This window comes from Tauraco erythrolophus, chromosome 7, assembly GCF_009769465.1.
Source record: "Tauraco erythrolophus isolate bTauEry1 chromosome 7, bTauEry1.pri, whole genome shotgun sequence".
Classification (NCBI taxonomy): Eukaryota; Metazoa; Chordata; class Aves; order Musophagiformes; family Musophagidae; genus Tauraco; species Tauraco erythrolophus.
Window position 1 is genome coordinate 78,627 of NC_141471.1, and position 22,219 is coordinate 100,845.

At 67.5% G+C, this 22,219-nt stretch overlaps 2 protein-coding genes across 2 annotated transcripts; one reads left to right on the top strand and one right to left on the bottom strand.

Annotated features, from left to right (window-relative positions):
- Positions 1 to 6,659: 6,659 nt before the first annotated feature.
- On the top strand, positions 6,660 to 10,744 carry LOC147528400 (zinc finger protein 398-like). Its single transcript, XM_086615003.1, has 7 exons — positions 6,660 to 6,683; positions 7,497 to 7,898; positions 7,981 to 8,107; positions 8,561 to 8,674; positions 9,503 to 9,613; positions 9,729 to 9,848; positions 10,005 to 10,744. Exons 1-7 carry the CDS (start codon positions 6,660 to 6,662, stop codon positions 10,742 to 10,744), a joined length of 1,638 nt encoding a protein of 545 aa, XP_086471129.1.
- A 3,483-nt stretch (positions 10,745 to 14,227) lies between these two features.
- Positions 14,228 to 17,708, bottom strand: LOC147528401 (uncharacterized). Its single transcript, XM_086614998.1, has 3 exons — positions 17,171 to 17,708; positions 15,698 to 15,901; positions 14,228 to 15,255 (listed from the first exon to the last, which is right to left on the bottom strand). Exons 1-3 carry the CDS (start codon positions 17,706 to 17,708, stop codon positions 14,228 to 14,230), a joined length of 1,770 nt encoding a protein of 589 aa, XP_086471124.1.
- Between the last annotated feature and the right edge of the window lie 4,511 nt (positions 17,709 to 22,219).

The window sequence follows — 22,219 nt, forward strand, 5'->3', positions numbered from 1 at the left end:
TACGGAATGTCGGAAAACTTTTCAACTGGAAATTGGACTTGGGAAACACAAGCAGGTTCTTCACACCAGAAGGAACCAGGTGTCATCGTACATACAGGCTGTGGGAGAAGCTTTGGTGGCCACGTGGACCTGATTCGCCACCGGAGAACTCGCACAGGGGAGAGGCCTTCCAAGTGCATGGAATGTGAGAAAAGTTTCACGGAAAAACCGAGGCTCACTAATCACTTGCAATCTCATAACGTAATCGGTGCGCCGAAAGCTGTCCTGGGATAGATTTTTTTTTGGTAACTGGAAGGAGAAATCCCTCTCCATCCGGAGGTGGTGGCTTATAGTCAAATATTGATCATAGGGGAAGCTTTAGGATAAGACGGAGTCGAGTTCCAGCACGGAAAGCATCTGGTACAGTCATTGGTTAGGAGCTGATTTTAGGCAGCAGCTGAGCGATTCGTGTCGGGGAGGAGGAGCTGTGCAGAGCAGCGTTGACTACACCGAAAGCACCATCAAAAAAATCTTCTGGTGCAGCAATCTGTGGAAGCTCCAGAAAGTCCCTAGAAGTGGAGAAGAGTGCTGGGGGTCTCCGAGATGGGAGGAGCCTGAGGAAATGTCAGGATCAGAACAGGATTGTCCGCAGTGCTGTAAGCAGGGAACGGAGCTCCTAAGAGAGTTGGTTAAGGTGCACGGTGGGGTTTGGTGGAGAAACAGCAACCAAAAAGGGGAAAAAACCCGGAGTTAGTTCAGTGGTTACAGTCCCAGGCCGGCAGCGATGGGAACAGCTTTTCTTTTATTCCGGTCCCACACGGCTTAGTGCCTCGGTGGTCACCAGTATGCCATGCGCTCCCGAGTGAGGATTCTTCGGAGCGAGGCGATTCCTCGTGGAACAAACCCTGTTAAAGCACCGTCCTGCCAAAACTGCCGTTCCCTCTGCGGAACGGTTGAAGAAGAGCTGGAATAGCGGGGCCGAATCCGGCGTGTGCTCGTGCAGGAGCTGCTGGACGGAAATCCTGGATGAGACGCCGTGTAGGAAGCTGTGCCTCCCACCCCGCCGTGCTGCGAGCACGGAGCTGAGGAGCATCCGACCGGCAGAGACGGCCGCTTAAATCTGGGATTTTGCGTGCGCCGAAACACAGAAAATCACTTTATTTAAAGGTTTAAGTGGAGACAGAGATTGAACGGAGTTAGAGACAGAAACCCACACCGGCGCTGTGGCGCTCCGGAATGGCACTTGCTCAGAATGCCGAGCAAATCCTAAACAACAAAATTAAGCAAAAGATGTGGAAAAGGTTCAGTAATTAAAGTGGGTGTCTGCGAGGCGAGAAGCCTGGGAAGGTCGGCTCCTCGGGAAGGTCGGCTCCTCGAGCTGGCAGTGGGCACAGCAAGGGCGGGCAGGTAGAGGAGTCGTGGTTGCTGCAACGCGTATTCCATGAGCCCGTTTTTTCCAGTAAAAGCTGAGATGCGCAGGGGAAATCCAGAGTCGGGCCCTACCGAAACGACTCTTGTCCCGAGAAATGCGTGACACGAGAACCGGGAAGAGGCTCCGTGTCGGTGATTTGGTGAAAACCCCGGTGAACGTTTTCTTCCTGCCGTAAGCAGAAAGGCTGTGCCACGGCAGGTGGAGGATTTCTCCCAGTATCCCTCTGACCTGAAAACTCGGAGGAATGTGCGGGGGAAACGCAACGTCCCACTGCGCCGGCTCGGTGAAGTGCTCTGCTCAGGATATAAAAAGGGCAGAGCTGTTAATTCCAAGATCCAGCTTAAAAAAACTAACTTTTGTTGGGTCTGTTTCTCACATGGACCCTCCTTCCCAACGGGAATTGCCCGGTGCTGAGGGATACGGAACGCCGTTGGTGCACGGAGGCTGCTGAGATGGGGTGTTTCGGTTCCTCCCGTGTCCGGGGAGCGATTCTCTGCGGAGCAAATCAGCCCGTGTTCCGGAACGCTGCCCGGGATGATGCCCAACCTGCACGGTGAACGTGCTGTTGGATTGAAAATAAATAAGAGCAGCGTAAGGCATCGGAAAGCGCAGCGAGAGAAGCCGTCATTCCGGCCCCAAGCTCCGGCTGAGGGAGAACAGGATGAGCTTGACTGGGGTGGGGTGAAAAGGGGGTGGTGGGTGGTGCGGTGCCGGCTGCGGTGCGGGGAGAAATGGGTGGGAGGGATGGAGGAACTTTTCACCCACACTGGAATCATGAGATTCTCTCAGTTCCTCTCTGGGAAACTTTTGGTTTAAATTCTCTGGGAACAGTGAGGGTAAGAGTTCGTCATGGACAATGGTACTGAATTAAACTGGGAATGGGGGTACCTGTCTCGGGAAATACTGGTGTTGCACTGGGAAACACGGCGACTGCATAAACTGGGTTTGTGCAGAGGTGGGGGGAAAGCCGGATCTTTAGCCAGATGGGTTTTCTGCAAGGAGAATTTCCAACAGCTTTGGTGAAAAGCTTTCGGTCCTGTTCCACCTGGAAAGCTCGTGGTGCCGCGCGGCGCCTCGCCGGGAGCGGCGGTGGCGGGACCGCTCCAGAGAGGAAAACGGATTCGGTTCTGGGTTCCCCCGTGTTCCCTGGATGGTGAAACAAGGTCAGGATGTGGCACGCAAGGCGCTTCGGCACGTTCTGGTTTAATCGTGCCTCCGGTTGCTGCTGGAGCGTCCTCTCCCGTCCCGTTCTCTCCGGTTTGCAAACGGAGAGCTCTGGCGCGTCGTGGTTAAAGCCGATAAAAGCTCCATTCTTTCGGAAGTTTCTCCGTGCTCGTCTCTCTCCGGTCACCCCTTCGAACGAAGGGTCTCGCCGTGCGCGGTCGGTCGGCGCCTCGTGGGCTGCGGGTGCTGCCGCGACGGGAATAAACACAAAATGGCAGCAGCCGAGGTCTGGGACAAGCCCTTCCTGGGAAGGGATCGTCTTCCCTTCTCGAGGTGGCTTTTTAGTGGAAGCAATCCCAAAAAATGAGCCCTTTCCCAGAAACCCCCATCTGCTCTTGTGTGGGTTCAGCCTTGTCTTGTTTGTTCTATTCGATTCTCGTCTATCCCATGCGGCGCGGATCCGGGCCGTGCCCACGCGTCGTGTATCCCGGTGCTTTCCCGTTGCCCCAGTTTGGAGGCAGAACTGGAAACGTTTTTGCGGAGGGCGCCTGGAAACAGCAAGTGGAACCAGTAAGCGGCAGCTTCAAAGCGAAGGGGAGGCGACGGCTTCTTCGTGCCGTGGTGGTTGGCGCCGGTGATCCGCGTGCGGCGGGACGCTGCGGGTGCAGGGGCTTCGCGCGGGTCTGGAATTGGGTGGAAAAATGCTCGGAAGGAAAAGAAAAACAACAGGAAAAACAACAAAAACTCTTAAAGATGGGGATGCCACTTCTGGCTCGGGGTGGTGCAGAGGCTTCAGTGGTGGTACCGTGCCCTCACCGTGGTCTCAGGCCCTCCCAAGGTGATGTCTGAGCTGCTCCCGGGAAAGATCCGAGCCCAGCTGGATCTTGGATCTGAGCTGCTGCCGCCACTCTGGTGGAGTCAGGGCCTCGTGGGACCTCTTGGATGCCCGTGGAGGGACACGGGCAGCGAGTGGCAGTGAGGATGGGCTGTGTGCTGCAGTGCCCACCCTGAGGGAGCTGCTGGTGCGTGGCAGCCTGCGGGCAGCTCCTGGGCTGTCCCCAAAACGGGCAAAACTCACCCAATCCTGGAGATGCTCAGGACGCTCTGGGGTGGGACGTGGCATCGCAACCTGGGCATCCTGTGCCGCTCCCAGCCCCCTGAGAGTGCCGGGGAGTGAGAGGTGGGTTGCTGCCTGGGCTGGGCTTTGGCTCGGCCACGCGGAGCGGTGGTTCCTCCGTCTCCCGACCGCTGGATCCCGTGGGATGCTCCCGGCCCCCAGCACCCCTCGCTCCTCCCGAGGGCGCAAAGCTGCTGCCTTGGACCGTGCTTCTTGTTCCCTGCCACCGCAAGGAGGGGGGGTGGTCCTGGGTGAGCAAAGCTTCCCCCCGGGAGGGAAAATTCCTGGGAAAATCCCACCTGGGCAGTAAGAGATGTTTGAAAACTCTCTGCCTCCGTGAGGTCGGCGTCAGCAGCGACGTGCAGCTTCGGGACAGGGATTAACCAAGCACCGAATCCGTGGCACCGCCTGAATCCGCGGCCGGGGGGAGAGCGGCTGGTCCTTGGCCCCCCCCTCAGGAAGAGCTGGCTCCTTCCCACCTGGAGCTGCTGGGAGCGAGGGGAGCTGGGGGGGTGAGTGAAAAACAACCATTATAAACTGGTTTCCCAAAGAAATGGGGCTCGTGTGTCTGTTGGCTGCTCCCCACCACCGAACATGTCCCCCGGAGCCCTCCTGCGCCCCACGGCCGTGCCGGCGGTGCTGTGGGCCGAGCGCCCGGTGAGGGGATGAAGCTGAATCCGGAGCCTTCGGGCCCGGGATGGAGGGGGCAGCGCTGGACGGCCGCAGCTCCGCGTGCCCAAGCTGTTGGTTTTTATTTTGCCGAAGAGCATCGTTTCCCACCCCCTCCCTGAATGGCACGGAGCGAATCCCTCTGGGCTCCCTGTCCCACCTCCCCCAGATTCGGGAGCAACCCGGCCCCCGCGGGCATCACCGGCTGCCCGACAGCTCACGGCGTGGGCCGAGTCTGCAGCCATGGTGCCGAGGGACCCCCTCGTCCTGCCGCGGGCACCGGTGGGTGCCAGCTGCCCTGATTCAGCCCCAAGGGCTGGGAGGGCAGTGGCTGGGGGAGCCCCCGGGCTGTGGGGCAGGGGCATGAGGGGTTTGGGGTGTCCCAGCTGGGGGGCCGTGGCGCTGGAGGGGCCGCTGGAGCCATCGGTCCTCCAGCGAAATGGCTGCTCGGGCTCCCGTGACGCCTGCTCAGCCCGTTAACCCTTCTTGTCCCACTGCTCTCCCTGCCCGGAGGATGCAGCTGTCCCGGTCCGTGTCCGGCAGAGGGGAGCCCCCGCCGTGGCCCACCCATAGGCACCCCGAGGTGCCGGAGGAGCTTTTCCCGGGAGGTTTCCATGAAGAGAAGACCGTAATGCCCTTCCCTGGTCTCTCACTGGCACCAGCCCCCGGCGCTGTTGGACCGATGGGTCCCGGGGTTGGGGTGAGCACATAGGGGGGTCCCCAAACCCAGCACATCCCCACACGTGGGTCTCTGGCCGGGACGGGGGTCCTAGTGCAGGTGGCTGGGTGCTCCCCTTCCCACACTGGGCGCCCCCCACACCGGGTGCTCACCCCGCGGCCCTGGGGCTCAGGGCCCTCCGGTGCCACCGGCTGTTTGCGGAAGGCAGAAGGGGGGTCCCAGCAGCATGGCCCAAGGGTGGGGTGGGAGAGACACCCCCTTTTCCCGCCCCAACCTGCCACCTGGGGCTGTGACCCCAGGGTGCCAGCGGGGATGTAGTGCCAGGTCGAGCAGGGCAGCTGGGGAGCTCTGGGCCCAGGGCACCCACTGGGCTGGGCAGTGGTGCCGATACCGAAGCCAGGACCGACGCTGGTGCTGGGGCCTGGACTTGGTGCCAATACTGGTGGCGATGCTGGTGCTGATGTCACTGCCAGCGTCGGTGCCAATACTGGTGCTGATGCCAGTGCCAATGCCAATACCAGTGTTGATGCCAGCACTGATGCTCATACCGGTGCTGAGGCTTGGTACTGGTGCCTGTGCTCCGTGCTCGTGTCGGTACCGATGCCAGTACCAATGCCGGTGCCAGAGGCGGTGCTGGTGCTCCGTGCTCGTGTCGGTACTGATGCTGGTACTGGTGCCAGTGCTCTGTGCTCATGTTGGTACTGACGTTGGTACCAGTGCCAGTGCCGGTGCTCCGTGCTCATGTTGGTACCAGTGCCAGCGCCGGAGGCAGTGCTGGTGCCTGTGCTCCGTGCTCATGTTGGTACTGATGTTGGTACCAGTATCAGTGCCTGTGCTCCATGCTCGTGTCAGTACCGATGCTAGTGCCAGTGCCGGTGCTCCATGCTCATGTTGGTACCGGTGCTGGTGCCGGTGCTGGTGCTCCGTGCTCATGTTGGTACCGATGTTGGTACCAGTGCTGGTGCCGGTGCTCCGTGCTCATGTTGGTACTGATGTTGGTACCAGTGCTGGTGCCGGTGCTCCATGCTCATGTTGGTACCAGTGCTGGCACCGGAGGCAGCGCTGGTGCCTGTGCTCTGTGCTCATGTTGGTACCGATGTTGGTACCAGTACCGGTGCCGGTACTCCGTGCTCATGTGGGTACCAGTGCCCGTGCCGGTGCTCCGTGCTCATGTTGGTACCGATGCTGGTGCCAGTGCCGGTGCTCCATGCTCATGTCGGTACCGGTGCCGGTGCTCCGTGCTTATGTCGGTACTGGTACCAGTACCGATGCCGGTACCGATGCCGGTGCCGGAGGCGGTGGCGGTGCCGGTGGCGGGGCGGCCGGGGCTGCCGGTGCCGGTAGGCGGCAGTGCTCCGCGCTCGGCGCCGCTCCCCCCCGCCCGCCGCCGCGAAGCCCGGAGGAGGCGGATGCAATTCCCCGGCTGCCCCTGGCTCCTCGGCGGGGCGGCGGGGCCCGGCCCGCAGCGCGCAGGCACCGACAGCGGCCCCGGCCCCGGCCCCGCTACCGGCCCCGGCCCCGGCGCGGCGGCGGGCGGCAGCGCGGCCCCGCTCCGCTCCGCGCTCTCCCCGCCGCGGCCCGGCCCGAGCTACCGGGGCCCGGCCCAGCACCGCGGGGCCATGGCCGAGTGGGCGCCCGCCCAGGTAAGCGCGACCCGGCCCGGCCCGGGGGCACCGGCACCGGCACCGGAGGCGGAGCCGCCCCGCCCGCGCTACCGGCCGCTCCCCGCCGCCGCCGCCGCCCCGGGCCGGCCCGCTGCGCCCCGGCCGGGACACCCCCCCGCTCCGCGGTGCCTCCTGCCCCCCCCCCAACACCCTCCGGCACCCCCAGCCCGGGGAGCCCCGGCGACCCCCCGCGCCCTCCAGCCCCCGGCTGCCGCCGGGGACCTGACCCGGGATGCTCCGGTGCCCCCGGGATGTCCCCAGGCGCCGCTGACCCGGGATGTCCCCATGCTCCCGGGGTGCTCCGGTGCCCCCGGGATGCTCCGTGGCGGCTCCAGCCCCAGGATGCCCCGTGCCCCTCTGCCCCGGGATGCCCGTGTGTCCCCACGATGTCCCCGGGCACCCCCGGGACAGGCTGCCCCGTGCCCCCAGCTGCTCCGTGCCCACCCGGCCCCATCCAGCTCCCGGGGCAGGGTCTTGCCCGGGCAGCCCCAGGGGAGCCCCGGCAAGGGGTGGGGGTGCCAGGGAGGGGGTTGCCACCCTGTAGGGCAGGTCCCTGGTGCTGCCCAGGGCTGGGAGGGCCCATCCTGCAGCCCGGGGAAGGCAGGGTGAGGGCAGCGCTGCCGGTTTTGGGTGGGTGGGTGGCAGTGGGGGTCCCCGGCGGGGTGCTGGCGGTGGTGGCCAAAAACTCCCGAACTGGGGGGAGTGGTGCCCACCATGGGACCGGGGCTCTGGGCACGATCCATGGGGGTGACCCGGGACCCCCTTCCCACCCGCGCGCTCCCCACGGCCCAGGTGCAGGAGTGGAACGTGGAGGCCCCTCACCTGATGCCGCTGCAGCCGCCGCTGCTGCCGGAGCGGGCGCACGTGCGGGAGGCGCAGCTCCATTCCGCCGAGGCCTCGCTCTGGACCGTGGTGGCCACGGTGCAGGCAATGGAGAGGAAGATCGACCTCCTGGCCACCCGCCTGCTCAGCCTGGAGGGCCGCTCCGGCACGGCCGAGAAGAAGCTCCTGGACTGCGAGAAGACGGCGATGGAGTTCGGGAACCAGCTGGAGAGCAAGTGGGCCGTGCTGGGCACCCTCATCCAGGAGTACGGGCTGCTCCAGCGGCGCCTGGAGAACGTGGAGAACCTGCTGAAGAACAGGAACTTCTGGGTGCTGCGGCTGCCCCCCGGCCCCCGGGGCGAGGTGCCCAAGGTAACGGTGTCCTGGGGGGGCTGTGGGCCGGGCGGGGGCGCGGAACCGGCGCCGCTGAGCCGCCGGGGGCTTGTCCCTGCAGGTGCCGGTGACGTTTGTTGACATCGCCGTCTACTTCTCGGCGGAGGAGTGGAAGAATTTGGAGGAGTGGCAGAAGGAGCTGTACAACAACCTGGTGAAGGAGAACTACGAGTCTTTGATCTCCCTGGGTAAACACCCCCTTTTCGCCCCTTTCGCGCCACGGCTCCCCGCGGGGTCGCGGACGTGGGTGCCCCGGTTCTCTGTGAGCGGTCGGTGACGGCACGTGCCATGGCCCCGGGGCCTCCTGTCTTGGAGGGAACCCTCCACGGCTCGTGCTGCGCATGCAGGGATGGGTTAGCGTCCTGTGCCACGCCGTGCCGGTGCCACCGCGTGGGTCAGCCTGTGCTGCCCAGTCCCGGGGAGCTGGAGTGGGTCCCCGTCCCCCAAAATCAAGGGCCTGAGCATGCCTCCTGGCACGGAGGTCCTGCCAAATTTAGACAGCTTCTCTGCCAGAAGAGATGCCAGGGCCTGGCAGCCCTGAGCATCCGCTGTGCATACCCCTCCACCCTCTCGGTGACGGGGAGGGTCAGATGAGCACATCACCACCATCAGTGCCAGCCACACCATCTCCCCCCGTGCAGACGGTGCCCTCTCCAGAAGCGAGGCGCAGCCGCGCAGTGAGCGCGGGGATGGACCCTGCGTGCCCGAGCAGAGGGAGCTGGAGCAGAGGGAGCTGCCGCCGGACACCTGCGCGGGTGAGGCACCGGAGCCGCGGCAGTGCCGAGTCCCCCCGTCCCTGCTGCCTCCCACCTAGTGTTTCCCCCACCCTGCTGCTCGCCCCGGGGACATCCCTGCACCTTCCTCTGCTCCCCATGGTGGGACCAGGAGCCACCATGGGTGACCCTGTAAAATCCCCCGTGACTCATGTGCTGGGGGTTTTGCGCATCCGTCGCAAGGTCCCTCATTGCCACCACGTCGTGTCAGAGCCCGCAGGCTGTCCCGCAGTCACCTGTCCCCATGGGCTGTCCCAAGTGACCCATTCCCGTGGTGTCCCACCATCCCCATCCCCATGGGCTGTCCCAAAGTGACCCATCCCCATGGTGTCCCACCATCTCCATCCCCATGGACTGTCCCAAGTGACCCATCCCCATGGTGTCCCACCATCTCCATCCCCATGGGCTGTCCCAAGTGACCCATCCCTGCGGTGTCCCACCATCCCCATCCCCATGGGCTGTCCCAAAGTGACCCATCCCCATGGTGTCCCACCATCTCCATCCCCATGGGCTGTCCCAAGTGACCCATCCCTGTGGTGTCCCACCATCTCCATCCCCATGGGCTGTCCCAAAGTGACCCATCCCCATGGTGTCCCACCATCCCCATCCCCATGGACTGTCCCAAGTGACCCATCCCCATGGTGTCCCTCCATCACCGTCCCCACATCCCCCCCAAAGGGTGTTCAATGCTCCATAACTGCTATGGGATGGGGATGGAGCCCTGGGGTGCCGCACCCCCAGGCACGTGGGCCGCAGGGTCGCGGCGGGCAGCCGCAGCCTGGCACCAGCCAAGTGTCTCCTTGTGAACAGAGTCGCTGATCTCCACCTCCGACATCCTGTCCCGCATCAAGCAGGAGGTGGCCTTCGTGGGCGAGCAGCAGTTTGCTGAGGAGCGGGGGATGCCGGCAGACCCCTGCGCAGGTGAGCTGTGCCGCGTGCCCGCCGGCTGCCCTTCGGTGCCGTTACCTCTGCCGGCTCGCCTGGTGCAGGATGCGGCCCCGCTCGGCTGAGTCCCCGTCCCGCTCCGTCCCCGCAGGCGCGGACGCCCTGATCACGGCGCACGACTTCTTGTCGTGGATCAAGCAGGAGGAGGAGCCCTGCGTCCGCGAGCCCTGGGAGCTGCCGGAGAGGGAGATGCTGGCGGGTCCCGGCCCCGGCCCCGGCCCCGGTGAGCGATGCTGGCCATGGGGGGCTGGGGCGGAGCTGGGGGGGCCGGCACCCAGCCACACCGGGCTGCGGAGGTCCCCAAAGGGCTCGGGGACATCGCCGGTGCCCTGGCAAGCGCTGACCGGAGCTTTTCCCTCCCCTGCAGCCGGCGAGGGGCTGCTGGTGAAGACGGAGGAGCGGTGCCCGCACGCCGAGCCCCCCGAGGAGGTGGGCTTGCCGGGCGGCTCCGGCGAGCTGCTCTTCCCCGGCGCGGGCTTCGGGAACCCGGAGGGACAGGCGGCCACGGCGGCGGCGGTGGCTCTGCCGGCGGCTCTGCCAGCGCAGCACAGACTGGGCAAAGCCCAAGGTCCGGAGCCGGGGCCGGGGGCCGAGGTGGCGGGGATCCCCACGGCGACGCCGGGACCCGCCGAAGAGCGTCCGCACGGCTGCGCCGAGTGCGGGAAGAGCTTCAGCGGGAAGAAGAGCCTGCGGATCCACCAGCGGAGCCACGCGGCCGAGCGGCCGTACCCTTGCGCCGAGTGCGGCAAGAGCTTCAACTGCCACTCGGGGCTGGTGCGGCACCAGATGATCCACCGGGGCGAGCGGCCCTACAAGTGCGCCGAGTGCGGCAAGTGCTACAGCCGCAAGGAGCACCTGCAGAACCACCAGCGGCTGCACACCGGCGAGCGGCCCTTCGCCTGCGCCGCCTGCGGCAAGAGCTTCATCCGCAAGCAGAACCTGCTCAAGCACCAGCGCATCCACACCGGCGAGCGGCCCTACCAGTGCCCGGCGTGCGGCCGCAGCTTCCGCTACAAGGAATCCCTCAAGGATCACCAGCGGGTCCACGGGGCCGAGGCGGGGGCCCCCCCGCTGCCCCCCACTGGCATCATGCCCCCCGGGGACTAAGGGCCACCCCGCCGCGGACTGACACCCCCCCGGCACGGGGGCAGGCGCCGGCCACGCAGCTTCCTACCAAATACAGGCACCCGCCGGGGCGGGGGGCCACGGGGAGCCGTGGGGGTGGGGGGGTGCACCCACAGATCCCCCCCCCCCCACCCCAGCGCTGGCCTTTGCCATGGACGGACGCTCTTGGGCCCCCACCGCTCCTCCCCCCCGACAATCTCGCTGCACGGGATGGGGAGCAGCTCCCGCTGCGTGTCCCCCCCCCCCCGCCATCCCCGTGTCCCCCCCTCACCCCCGCCTGCCGCTCTGCTCCCCGGCCCCCGCTGCTTATTTTTACCGCCCCCCGCCCCGCGCCGTCCCGCTCTGTACAGTGCTTGGGGTGTAGTTTTGTATGGACCGTGCGATACGGAATAAAGTCGTGCTGGGCTGCAGCGCCGTCGCCCCCGGCCCCCGCAGGGTCCTCTGTCCCCCCCATCGCCCCCGCAGGGACCCCCATTGCCCCTGCGGGGTCCCCCATCACCCTCAGCCCCTGCGGGGATCCCCCATTGCACCCGGCCCCCGCGGGGTCCCCCATCGCCCCCATGGGGTGCCCCATCGCCCCTGGCCCCCGTGGAGGATCCCCCATCGCCCCTGGCCTCTGCAGGGTGCCCCATCACCCCCAGCCCCCACGGGGTCCCCCACTGCCCCCATGGGATCCCCCATCGCCCCCGACCCCCGTGGGGGATGCCCTTTCACCCCTAGCCCCCATGGGGTCCCCCGTCGCCCCCAGGGCCCTGTGGCCACACTCCTGCCCCATCCCCGGGGTCCCATGCCCCGGGGTGCAGCAGCTGCGAGCTCAGGGATGGGGAAGGGGGCGGAAATCACGGCTCAGGATGGGGCACAGGGCAGTGGGGATGGCGCAGGGGGTGCCAGCGGTCCCGGTGTCACCGGCTGTGGTGGCTTTGTGCCGGCGGGGCGGCACGGAGACCCCCAGAGCGGGGAGCGGCTGCACCCCAAGCGAAGCCCCGCGCGGGTGCAGCGATGCTCCAGGTGCACGTGTGTGCACACGCGTGTGCGCACGCCGGCCGTGGGTGTGCAAGGGCTGCCGGGGGGAAGCTCCCTGGGGTGATGCAAGATGTGGACTCCCCCCCGGGTGGCTGCAGCCCCCCACCCACAGGGTGCCCCCTTGTCAAACCCTTTCTAGCCCCTCGAATTCCCAGCGTTTCCCAGTTTTCCAGCCCGTGGTTTGGCTCTATCACTTGATTTCACCCAGATTTTTTTTAAACCACAGCCAAGGAAACCTGAGCCCCCTGCCTCAGCACCCTTAGGCCCCCGAGCTGGGTGTCGCTATCCCCCCCCGGAGGGAGACGGTCACCCTGGGAGACCCCAGCTGGCACCAGGTGACCCAGCAAGTGCCACGGCTGGTGCTGCTTTGCCCAGTGGCTTCTGCCCCACGGTTGGCACCAGCCATGCTGCCCCACTGCCCCCTCCCTGGGCAGCTGCACCCACCTGCCCCGTCCCACCTGGGTGATGAAGGAGCCGCTACCAAGCGGGGCTATGGCCGTGGGTCCCTGCGTGCTGCGGGCAGGTGGGGGGGCATCAGCCTGGCACGGGCTTTTTAGCCGCGCTGTGGCCCCGGTGGGGGCTGCAGCCGGAGGAGAGGAAGGGGGTGCGGGACTGGAGCTGCCCAAGGGACCCCACACGCTGCTGGGGACTTTGGACACTGCTGGGGACCCTGCACATCACCCTAGGGACCCTGCACGCTGCCCAAGGGACACTGCACACTCCTTCGGGACCCTGCACACAGCCCGGGGACCCTGCACGCTCCCTGGGACCTTGCACACTCCCAAAGGACCCTATAGACTCCTTGGAGACCCTGCACACTGCCTAAGGGACCCTGCACACTGGCTGGGGACCCTGCACATCACCCAAGGGACCCTGCACCCTCTCTGAGGACCTTGCACTCTGCTGAGGACACTTTGCATTGCCCGGGGACCCTGCACACTCCCTGGGGACCCTGCAAACTGCTTGGGGACCCCACGCACCACCCAAGTTGCCACGCGTGCTGGCTGGGGGGCCACACATGCCATCCCCAAGCTGTGGCTGCTGTCACGTCCCTCCCCCCCAGCCCCACAGTCACGCACGCAGCCCACCCGTTCCGAGCCTGGAGAACACAGCCTGAGGATGCTGGTCCTGATCCCGGGGTGCTGAGCTCCTCTAAATAGGGTGAAGCTCTGTGTTGCCAAAGCTTGGGGTCGTTCGCCCCACAGCCTGGCACCGCGCAGCCCGTCGGGCTGCGCGGTGCCAGGCTGTGGGGCGAACGACCCCGTATCGTAGCCCAGCACCCAACCCAGGCAGGTGGCATCCCAAGGCAGGGGGGGGCTGCCTGCATGCTTCCCCCCGAAACCTGGAGCAGCCGAGGAGGGGGGGTAAGGCCAGCGTGGCAGCGTGCCGGCAGCACCAGGGACTGGAGCAGGGAAGAACGGCGCGCGGGCAGTGAATTTGCAGCATGACACAGCAGCCGGGCAGCGCTGGCACGAGGGAGCGGGGATCGGGGCGGCGGAGGCGGCTCCGGGACTTTCCCGAGGCTACGCAGGGGAGGGGATAAGGGACACGATCCAGGACACGTGTGGGGTCCCCCCACCAGCAGCAGCTGCTTGCGTGGCCCATGGGATCGGGCACCGCCTACGCGGTGGACCGGGCAGGATGGGGAGAGCACATGGCTCCCCCGGCCCCGCATGGATTAATCCTCAGGTGCCCAACGCAGGCGGCTCGCCATCCTCGCGGCGGGCATCGCTGCCGGCTCGGCACAGCTCCTGGCAGAGACGGGAAGGCTCATGTGGAGCAGGAGGTCTCGCTCGCCGGGGTCCCTCCTCACCAGCACCGACTCCACACACAGAAAGAGCTTTTCCGTTTTTTTGGGGGAATTTTTTTTTTTTTTTTTTTTAAACAGAAGTTTATGGTTATATGCAAATTAGGTCATTAAATGATTTGCATAAAATGTTCGCACGTCAGCGACTACGTGTTCCTAACTCCCCACCCCCCGAAAAGGTAGCAATCCTACTCGACTACCGCTCTCACACGGCCCCGCTGACGCCCGCGCGCGCATCCCCGCCGCGCTGGCGGGCGCTGCCCGGGGATGCCCGCGCAGGCGGAGGCACAGCCACGGGCACGGGTGGGCATCCCCGGCGCCCGCGCGCCTTCCCCGCGAGCGCGTATCGCGGCTTTCCTCCTCGGGCACACACACGCACGTGTGCCCAGCGCGCTCCCAGCACATGGCACCGGCCGCCCGCATCCCCTTGTACCTTCCCCGCCTTGGCGGGGGCCCGGGCACGCCGGCGGGGCAGGCGTCGACCCGGCTGGCGGCCGCACGCTCGCACGTGCCGGCAGCTCCCGCGCACGCCGCGTTCCCCACGCCCTTCCGTCCATGGCCGGAGCCCCGCGCGCGGGCGCCGGGAGGGCCGCGGGCACACCGCGTCCTTGGCGGGATGGCATTCCCGCCCGTCCCTAGCTGTTGGCGAGGAAGAGCCGTCTGTGTCTGGAGGCAGAACCGCGCGGCCGGCCCCGGCGCCGACCCCGGCCGCGGTTCCCAAAGGGGCTTCGGCTGGGCACGGCGGGCTCTCCCCAGTTGGCGGTGCCAGCTTGCGGCTCGGGGAAGCCGGGCTCGGCTTTGGGCTGCTCGAGGAGCGGGCTGGGGTCCGGGCGCGGCTCGGCCGGCGGCGCCTGGCTCTGCCGGGCGCTGGCCCTCTCCTGGCGCAGGTAGCGGAGCTCGTCGCGGATGTCCGTCAGGACGCCCAGCAGGCGGAACTGGAGCTCGCGGTCGCGGGCCCTCTCCTCGCGCTGGGTGGCCCGCTCCTCCTGCCACATGGCCAGCTCCTGGTGGTACAGCTGGTCCCACTGCTCCTCCAGGTCCAGCAGGTGATGGATGTTAGTCCTCCAGCTCTCCCGGCGGTCCTCCCGCAGGCGGGAGCAGCCCAGGCGGCGCGGCGGGCCGGGGGCGGCGGGGGCGTCCCCCGGGGGGGAGGCGGAGGAGGGCAGCGACTCCTCGGTCAGGGCGCCGTGCAGCGGGGAGCGGGCCGGGGGCTCCTCCTCCGCCGTCGGCTTTTCCCAGGCGGGCGCCATCAGTCCCCTGGGCAGAGCGCCCAGCTCCGGGCCGGGACCCCCCGCCTGCTCCGCGGGGTGCGCGGAGTCGAGGCCGCGGGCCAGGGGGGGCAGGTCGGACACCCCTTCGTGGCCCCAGTCCGAGTGCGCGTCCGCGGGGTTGAGAGGGTCCTCGGGCAGGGAGGTGACGGAGCCCTGGGAGCTGCACCGGCGGATCAGCATGGCCTGGCGGGACAGCTTCATGTCTTCCTCCGCGGAAAGGGGGGCCTCGGGACCAGGCTGCGCCCCCGCGGCGCCGCCGTGGCCCCTCTCCACCTCCCGGCCTTCCCGTTCTTCCTCCTCTGACATGGAGGCGTAGGAGACGAGGGACTCGTTCCGCAGGGACGGGGAAATGGCTGACATGTCCGGAGTCCGCAGCTCCGGTCCCGACTCGGCTGCAAGAGAAGAGAAGCGCTCCGGTGAGCCCCAGCCGGTGCCCGGCCCCTGCCCCTCCCTGGCACATCAGCGTCCCCCTCCCGGGCATCCCCGCGGGACACAGGGATCACCGCAGCCTTCGCCTTCCCTCGGATTCACCGCCTCTTCCTGCCACCGACCAACCCTCGGCGGTTACGGAGCTGCGCTCCGTGTCCCCCGTCACGCATCCGTGGCCCTTCGGGACTCACGGACCAGGAGACACCGCACAGGCTGGGCGGACTCCGATCGTGGCATCCCCCAAGGTGCCACCCCGGCGCTGTGCCGAGGGCTCCATCTGGCCGCGCCAGGACCGTGCCCCGGGTGCAAACCACCACCGCAGCCGTTCACCGGCCGCCACGCTCCCGGCGGATCTCCATCCCGACCCCGCGCCCCGGAGCAGCCCATCCCATCCCGCGGCCTCACCGGAGCTGCTCTGCCCTTCGCCGCGGCTGTACTCGCAGATGACGGAGGGGTCGGGGCTCTGCACCGCCAGCCGCGGCACGGCGGAGCCCTCCACGTCCGGCAGGGACGAGGGCTGCCCGTTGGTGTCGATGTAGATGCTGGGGTGGCTGACGCCGGGCTGCAGGTGCATGAAGGACTGCTTGGTCACGCCGGGGAAGAATAGATCTGTGGGACACAGAGAATCCGGCCTCAGCCATGGCGCCAACGGCGCCAGCGGCTCATGTGTCCCTGCGGAAGCATGGCCGGGGCTGCCCCGGGGGCTTTGCAGGGTGGCACCGAGGGGCAGAGCTGGATCGCTCGCCCTCTCCTCCCTCCGGGACCGTCCTGAGCTCGCCCGGCCCCGAGGGGGGTGGCACCCCCTGGATGTCCTCCGGGACTTCTCCCTTGAGCTCAGAGACCTTCTGCTCTGCAGCAAGATGGGCATCTCGTTTGGCAACAGCCCGAAAGTGAAAGCAAAGTGAAAGGAGACCCCCCCCTGCCACCCACCCGTCCCTGCCAAAACCTGCTGGGCCGAGTGGAGGAAGGAGCAGGAACCATGGACCTGGGTGTCCTCTGCGGACACAAAGTACCCGGACACGTCCCCGTTGCGGAAACGAAAGGGTGGCGGGTGCGTTTGCCACCTGGCTGGTAACAAAACCCACCGGGGTGTGCCCACGGGCCCACCCCCAGTGCCAAGGGAGACCATGTGGGGTGTTTTGCCAACACCTGCTCCCCGAGGGTCTCTCAACGCCGGGGCAGCTCAAACGCCCAAGAGCAGGAGCGGCACGAGGGCTCTGCGGGAGGGGAGGGCACGGCGGGGATTTGCTCTGCCACCCCGCCGGGAGGGCACGGCCCGCCGGGCACCCACCGGCTGTCCCCGTGGCGCGCGGCACGCCGCGGGAGAACGCCCTGCGCTCGCACCGAAGTGGCCGCTGCCGCTCCCTCTGCCCTCAGCTCACCGTGGGGGACGCCGACCCCAATAGGAACGGGGGACGCCAAATCCCGTCCCGTTTTTTACCGTTTTACCGGGATCCAGCCAGGCCGGGCACTGGATCCAATTAAAGAAAGGAAAAAAGCACCAAAAAGCCCCATTCCCACAAAGTTCGAGGTGTTCCTGTCGATCCCAGGTTATTTCCACGGTGGATTTTTAATTCCAGCGCCGGCAGTTTCCAACCCTGGCGGTTTGCTACTCGGCTACGACAGGACCGCGGCCGTGCCGGATGCCGTAATCCCGACACGAACCGGGTAGGAGAGCAAAACCCCAAAGTCTCCTTCCACGATCCACACCGTGGCGGCCAGCGCGGAACGCAAACGCTCGGCAGAGCCCGGAGCTCGGCAGAACCGCAGCCCGGTGACGCCACCAGGCTGGATGTCGCTCGGAGAGCGCCGGTGGGGACACGGCACGGGACTCGGCTACTCCACCTCTCCTCTCCCCAGAGAACCACCACGACTGACCTGGGTCCAAGATGATTTCGGGCTCCGAGTCGTGGCTGGCCTGCAGGAAGGTGGAAGCCACCATCTTCTCCAGGGGCGTGAGACGCGGTTTGTGGAGCGGCCCGCCGGCGCGGTTCACCGGCAGGTGCTTCTTGGAGGTGATCTTCTTCTTGACGTCCAACCGCAGGTCGCGCCACTTGTGCTTGAGGTCGTCGATGGAGCGTTCGGTGTAGCCCAGGAAGTTGACGCGGCTTTGGATTTGGGTCCAGAGCTGCTTCCGCCGCACGGGGTGAGCCCGCAGGGCTTCGGACCCGTACAGGGCGCTGAAATGCCGCACCACATTCCAGACCAGCGTCTCAGTCTCGTCATTGGAGAAGTTGGCCTTCCTCTTCCGGCCAGACGCTGGCATCGCCTGCGAGGCTGCGGCAGAGGTGGAAGGGGCACAATTGAACCTCGGTCCCCACTCCTCTCTGTCGGCTCCTGGGGGGAACATGGGGCTGCGGGAGCCCGAGGGAGCCGCGGAGGAGGGAGCCGAAGCAAGAGCCCCCGAGGCATCCATGGCAGGGGAGGCTTGGGCCGGGGAGGATCTAAAGAGCCGCTTCGGCACACCACGCGGCACGGGGGCACCTCATCCCCTCGCCCCGGCTCGAGAGCACCTGGGAGGGGAGAAAAGGAAAGGGCAGCGGTGGGTGGCGGCAGCGCGGGGTGACGGCGAGGGCCCCCGGCCCTCTCCAACCAGAGGCACCCGGGGACCCCCAGCCGGATCACCACGGGGGCCGCGATGGAGGCCGCGGTGAGGGCCGCGGCGGGAGCCACAGCAACAATGTCAAGGCTGTGGCCGTCGCCACTGGGTCACAGTGAGCACCACGGCGAGGGACTCGGCCATGGTCAGCACTTCAGGTCCATGGCAAGGGCCTCGGTGATGGCGAGCATCTCAGCACCATGGCAATGGCCACGGCCATGGTGAAAGCACCAGGGCTGCAGCACGGGGCCGCCGGGCCATGGTGAAGGCCTCGGCCATGGCGAGCACTTTAGGTTCCCAACAAGGGCCTCAGGGCCATGGAACAGACCTCAGCCATAGCACAGGTCGTGGGGCCGTGGCAAAGGCCTTGGCTGTGGTGAGCATCTCAAGGCCACGGTGACGACTTTGGCTACGATGCGGGCCTTGGCAAGGGTCTTGGCCGTGGTGAGACCCTCAGGGCCCCAGTGAGCACCTCAGGTTCCCAGTGAGCACCTCAGGTTCCCAGTGAAAACCTTGGGGCCACAGTGAAGTCCTTGGCCCTGGCGAGCATCCCAAGGCCGTGGTGAAGACACTAACAAAAGCCTTGACCAAGGTGAAGATCTTGAAGACCAAGACTTCAAGATCCCAGAGAGTGCCTTGGGCCCATGGAGAAGACCGTGGCCATGGCAAGCACTTCAAGGCTGTGACAAAGACCTTCACAAAGGCTTTGGCCATGGTGAACACCTCAAGCTCTCATTGAGGGCCTTGGAGCCATGGCAAAGGCTGTGGCCATGGTGAGCGCTTCCAAGCGATGGAGAAGGCCTTGGTCATGGTGAACACCTTAACGGCCCATTAAGGGCCTTGGCATCATGGCAAAGACCACGGCCATGGCAAGCGCTTCAAGGCAATGGCAAAGGCCTTGGTCATGGTGAACACCTCAAGCTCCCATTGAGGGCCTCAGGACCATGGCGAAAACCACGATCATGGCAAGTGCTTCAAGGCCATGGCAAAGCCTTCACCATGGTGAACATCTCAAGCTCTTACAAAGGCCTTCGGACCATCACAAAGACCAAGACCACAGCAAGTCCTTCGAGGCCATGGTGAAGATCTTGGCCACGGTGAAGATCTTGGCCATGGTGAACACCTTGGCCACAGTGAAGACCTTGGCCACAGTGAAGACCTCGGCCACAATGAACACCTTGGCCACAGTGAACACCTTGGCCATGGTGAACACCTTGGCCAAGGTGAAGACGTCGGCCATGGTGAAGACCTTGGCCATGGTGAAGACGTTGGCCATGGTGAACACCTTGGCCACGGTGAACACCTCAAGCTCCGTCAGGCGCCTCAAGACCCTGGCAAAGCCCGCGGCCATGCTGCAGGTCTCGGGCGCGCGGCAAAGCCCCGGTGCGCAGCGGAAAGCTGCGGCGCGAGGCTCCGGCGCATCCCGGCACCCCGGCACGGACCCCGCGACCCCCCCAGCCCCCGGCACAACCCTCGGCCGCATCTCCGGGCCCCACCGAGCCCCTTCCACCGCTCACCTCGAGGCCCCGACTGACCCCTCACACCCCCACCCGCCCTCCCCCGCGCTGCGACGGCCTCTCCCCCCCCCCAGCAGCGATACCCCGGGGGGGGGGGAGGGGGGGGGGCAACCGGTTACCGGCTGCCCCCCCGGGGCAGGGCCGGGCGCTTCGGCGGGCGGCTTTTGTTCGCGCTTCCGCCGGGCAGCACCGGGGACAAAGGGGCTGCGGCCGGTGCCTGCCCCCCGGGGGAGGGGGGGGTGGGCCGGGGCGGGCACCGGCTGCGGCCGCGGGCCCTTCCCCACCCCCCCCACCCCCCCCCCCGCGGCTCAGCACCCCCCGGGCAGGGCGGCGGCGCCTACCTGTGCCGGGCCGGGCGTGCGGAGGGGAGGGGGGGGAGCGGGGGGGGGGGGGGGGGGGGGCCCGGCGGCGGCGGCGGGGCCGGGCTCGGAGGGGGGCTCAGCTCCGGCGGCGGCGGCGGGTAATGGCTCCCGCCTCGGCGGAACTCGCCTTCATTTCCTCCGCCTCCGAGCGGCGCGGCGCGGCGCGGCGCGGGCCCTGCGCGCGCCCGCGCGGGCGCGCCCCCTGGCGGCGCCGCCGCGGGGTTACGCGGGATGGATGGATGGGGGGGGGGCGCGGGGGGGAGGGGGGGAAAGGCGGGAACCGGCTCCGCGCCCCCCGCACCTACCCGCGCCCCCGCACCGTGCTCCCGGGGTGGTGCTGCCCCGCGTCCCGGCGGGCGCAGACCCGGCCCCGCGGGTGCTGCGCGCACCCCCCCCCGCGATCGCGCAGCCCCCCCGGGTCACGGCACCCCCCCGCGATCGCGCATCTCCGTGGGGCTGCGCGCACCCCCCGCGATCGCGCATCTCCGTGGGGATCCCTCGGGGCGCGCCGGCCCTGCGCCCCCTCCGCGTGCTGCGCGCACCCCCCCGCGATCGCGCATCCCCCCGGGGTACGGCACCCCCCGCGACCGCGCATCCCCCCGAGGCACGGCACCCCCGCGATCGCGCATCTCCGTGGGGCTGCGCGCACCCCCCGCGATCGCGCATCTCCGTGGGGATCCCTCAGGGCGCGCCGGCCCTGCGCCCCCTCCGCGTGCTGCGCGCACCCCCCGCGATCGCGCATCCCCCGAGGCACGGCACCCCCGCGATCGCGCATCCCCGTGGGGATCCGCCGGGGCGCGCCGGCCCTGCGCCCCCTCCGCGTGCTGCGCGCACCCCCCGCGATCACGCGTCCCGCTGGGCGCTTCCCCGCGCACCCCGCCTCTGCACCCCCGGTGCCCGCTCCGTTGCGGCCGGTGCCCCCGCGCTGTGCCTGCGCCCCCGGGGATGCCCCGCGCACACCCGTGATGGTGCGTCCCCGGTGGGAACTACGCTGCGCACCCGCGGGTGCCCCTCGCACCTCCTTCTTTTGCACCCCGATGCCCGCACCCGCGGTGCTCACTGCCCCTGCGCCCCCGGCTGAGTCCCGGGCACCCCCGTGACCGTGCGGCCCCGTGGGCAGCCCCCCCCGTGCACCCCGTCCCTGCACACCCCCGAGCGCTGTTCGCACCCCCGTGACTGCACATCCCGGTAGGCACCGCTGGGTGCCCCTTCCTTTGCACCCCCGTGCCCCCACCCTCGGTACTCATTGTCCCCCCGCCCTCTTGGGAACCCCCTGCACCCTCGCGATTGTGCACCCCCGTGGATACCCCCACGTGCAGCCTGTGCCTGCACCCCCCCGGGTGCCACTTGCCCCCTCCGTGATTGTGCATCCCAGTGGGCACTTCCCTGCACACCCCGTCCCGCGCATCCCGGGTGCCCCTTCCTTTGCACCCCGGTACCCACTGCCCCTGCACCACCGGGGCAGCCCCGTGCACCCCCGTGACTGCACATCCCCAGTGGGCACTTCCCTGTGCACCCCATCCCTGCACCCCACTGGTGTGACGTGCACCCCAGTAACTAGGCATCCCAACGAGCGTTTCCCTGTGCACTCCCTTTCATTTGCACCCCAACGCCCCGACCTGGGGTACCCGCTGTCCCTGCACCCCCGTGATTGTGCCCCCCCGTGCAGCCGGTTCCTGCACCCTCCGGGTGCCACTTGCCCCCCTTGTGATGGTGCATCCCCCCATTCCGCACACCGCTGGGTGCCCCTTGCCTTGCACCCTGATGCTCCCGCACTGTCTCTGCACCCCGGGGGACCCCCACGCATCCTGCAATTGTGCATCCTGGTCTCCCCTTGCACCCCCCTCCCTTGGCACCCCTGGGAGTCTCCATCCGCGGCACTCGCTGTCCCTGCGCTCTGGGAAAGCCCCCCGCGATTGTGCATTCCCGCGGGCACCCCCCAGTGCCTGCACCCCTCCGGGTGCTGCTTGCACCTCCGCGATTGCACATCCCGGTGGGTGCTTCCCGGTGCATCCCGTCCACTGCGCCGGCACCCCTGGGGGCTGTTGTACTCCCGTGCACCCCAGTGCCTCCTTTGCACCCCCACGCATGCCAACGGGCACTGCTCGGTGCAGCCTGCCCTGTGCACCCCCCAGAGCACCCTCTCCCCATTCACTCTGGCAGGTATCCGGGTGCCCCCTGCACCCCTGGGGGGGCCTTGGCACCCCCTGCACCCAGATGGACACGTTTCGGTGCACCCTGCCCATGCACCCCTCAGGGTGCTCATTGCACCCTCTGCCCCGGGCACCCCACCCCGTGCATCCCCACAGACACCCCCTGGAAAACTGACCCAGCACCCCAACGGGTCCCTGGGTGCACCCCAGCCCATGCAATGGGTGCCCCTTACACCCCCTGACCCCTTCACCCCAACAGGCACCTGGGTGCCCGTCACACACTCTGCTCACTGCAT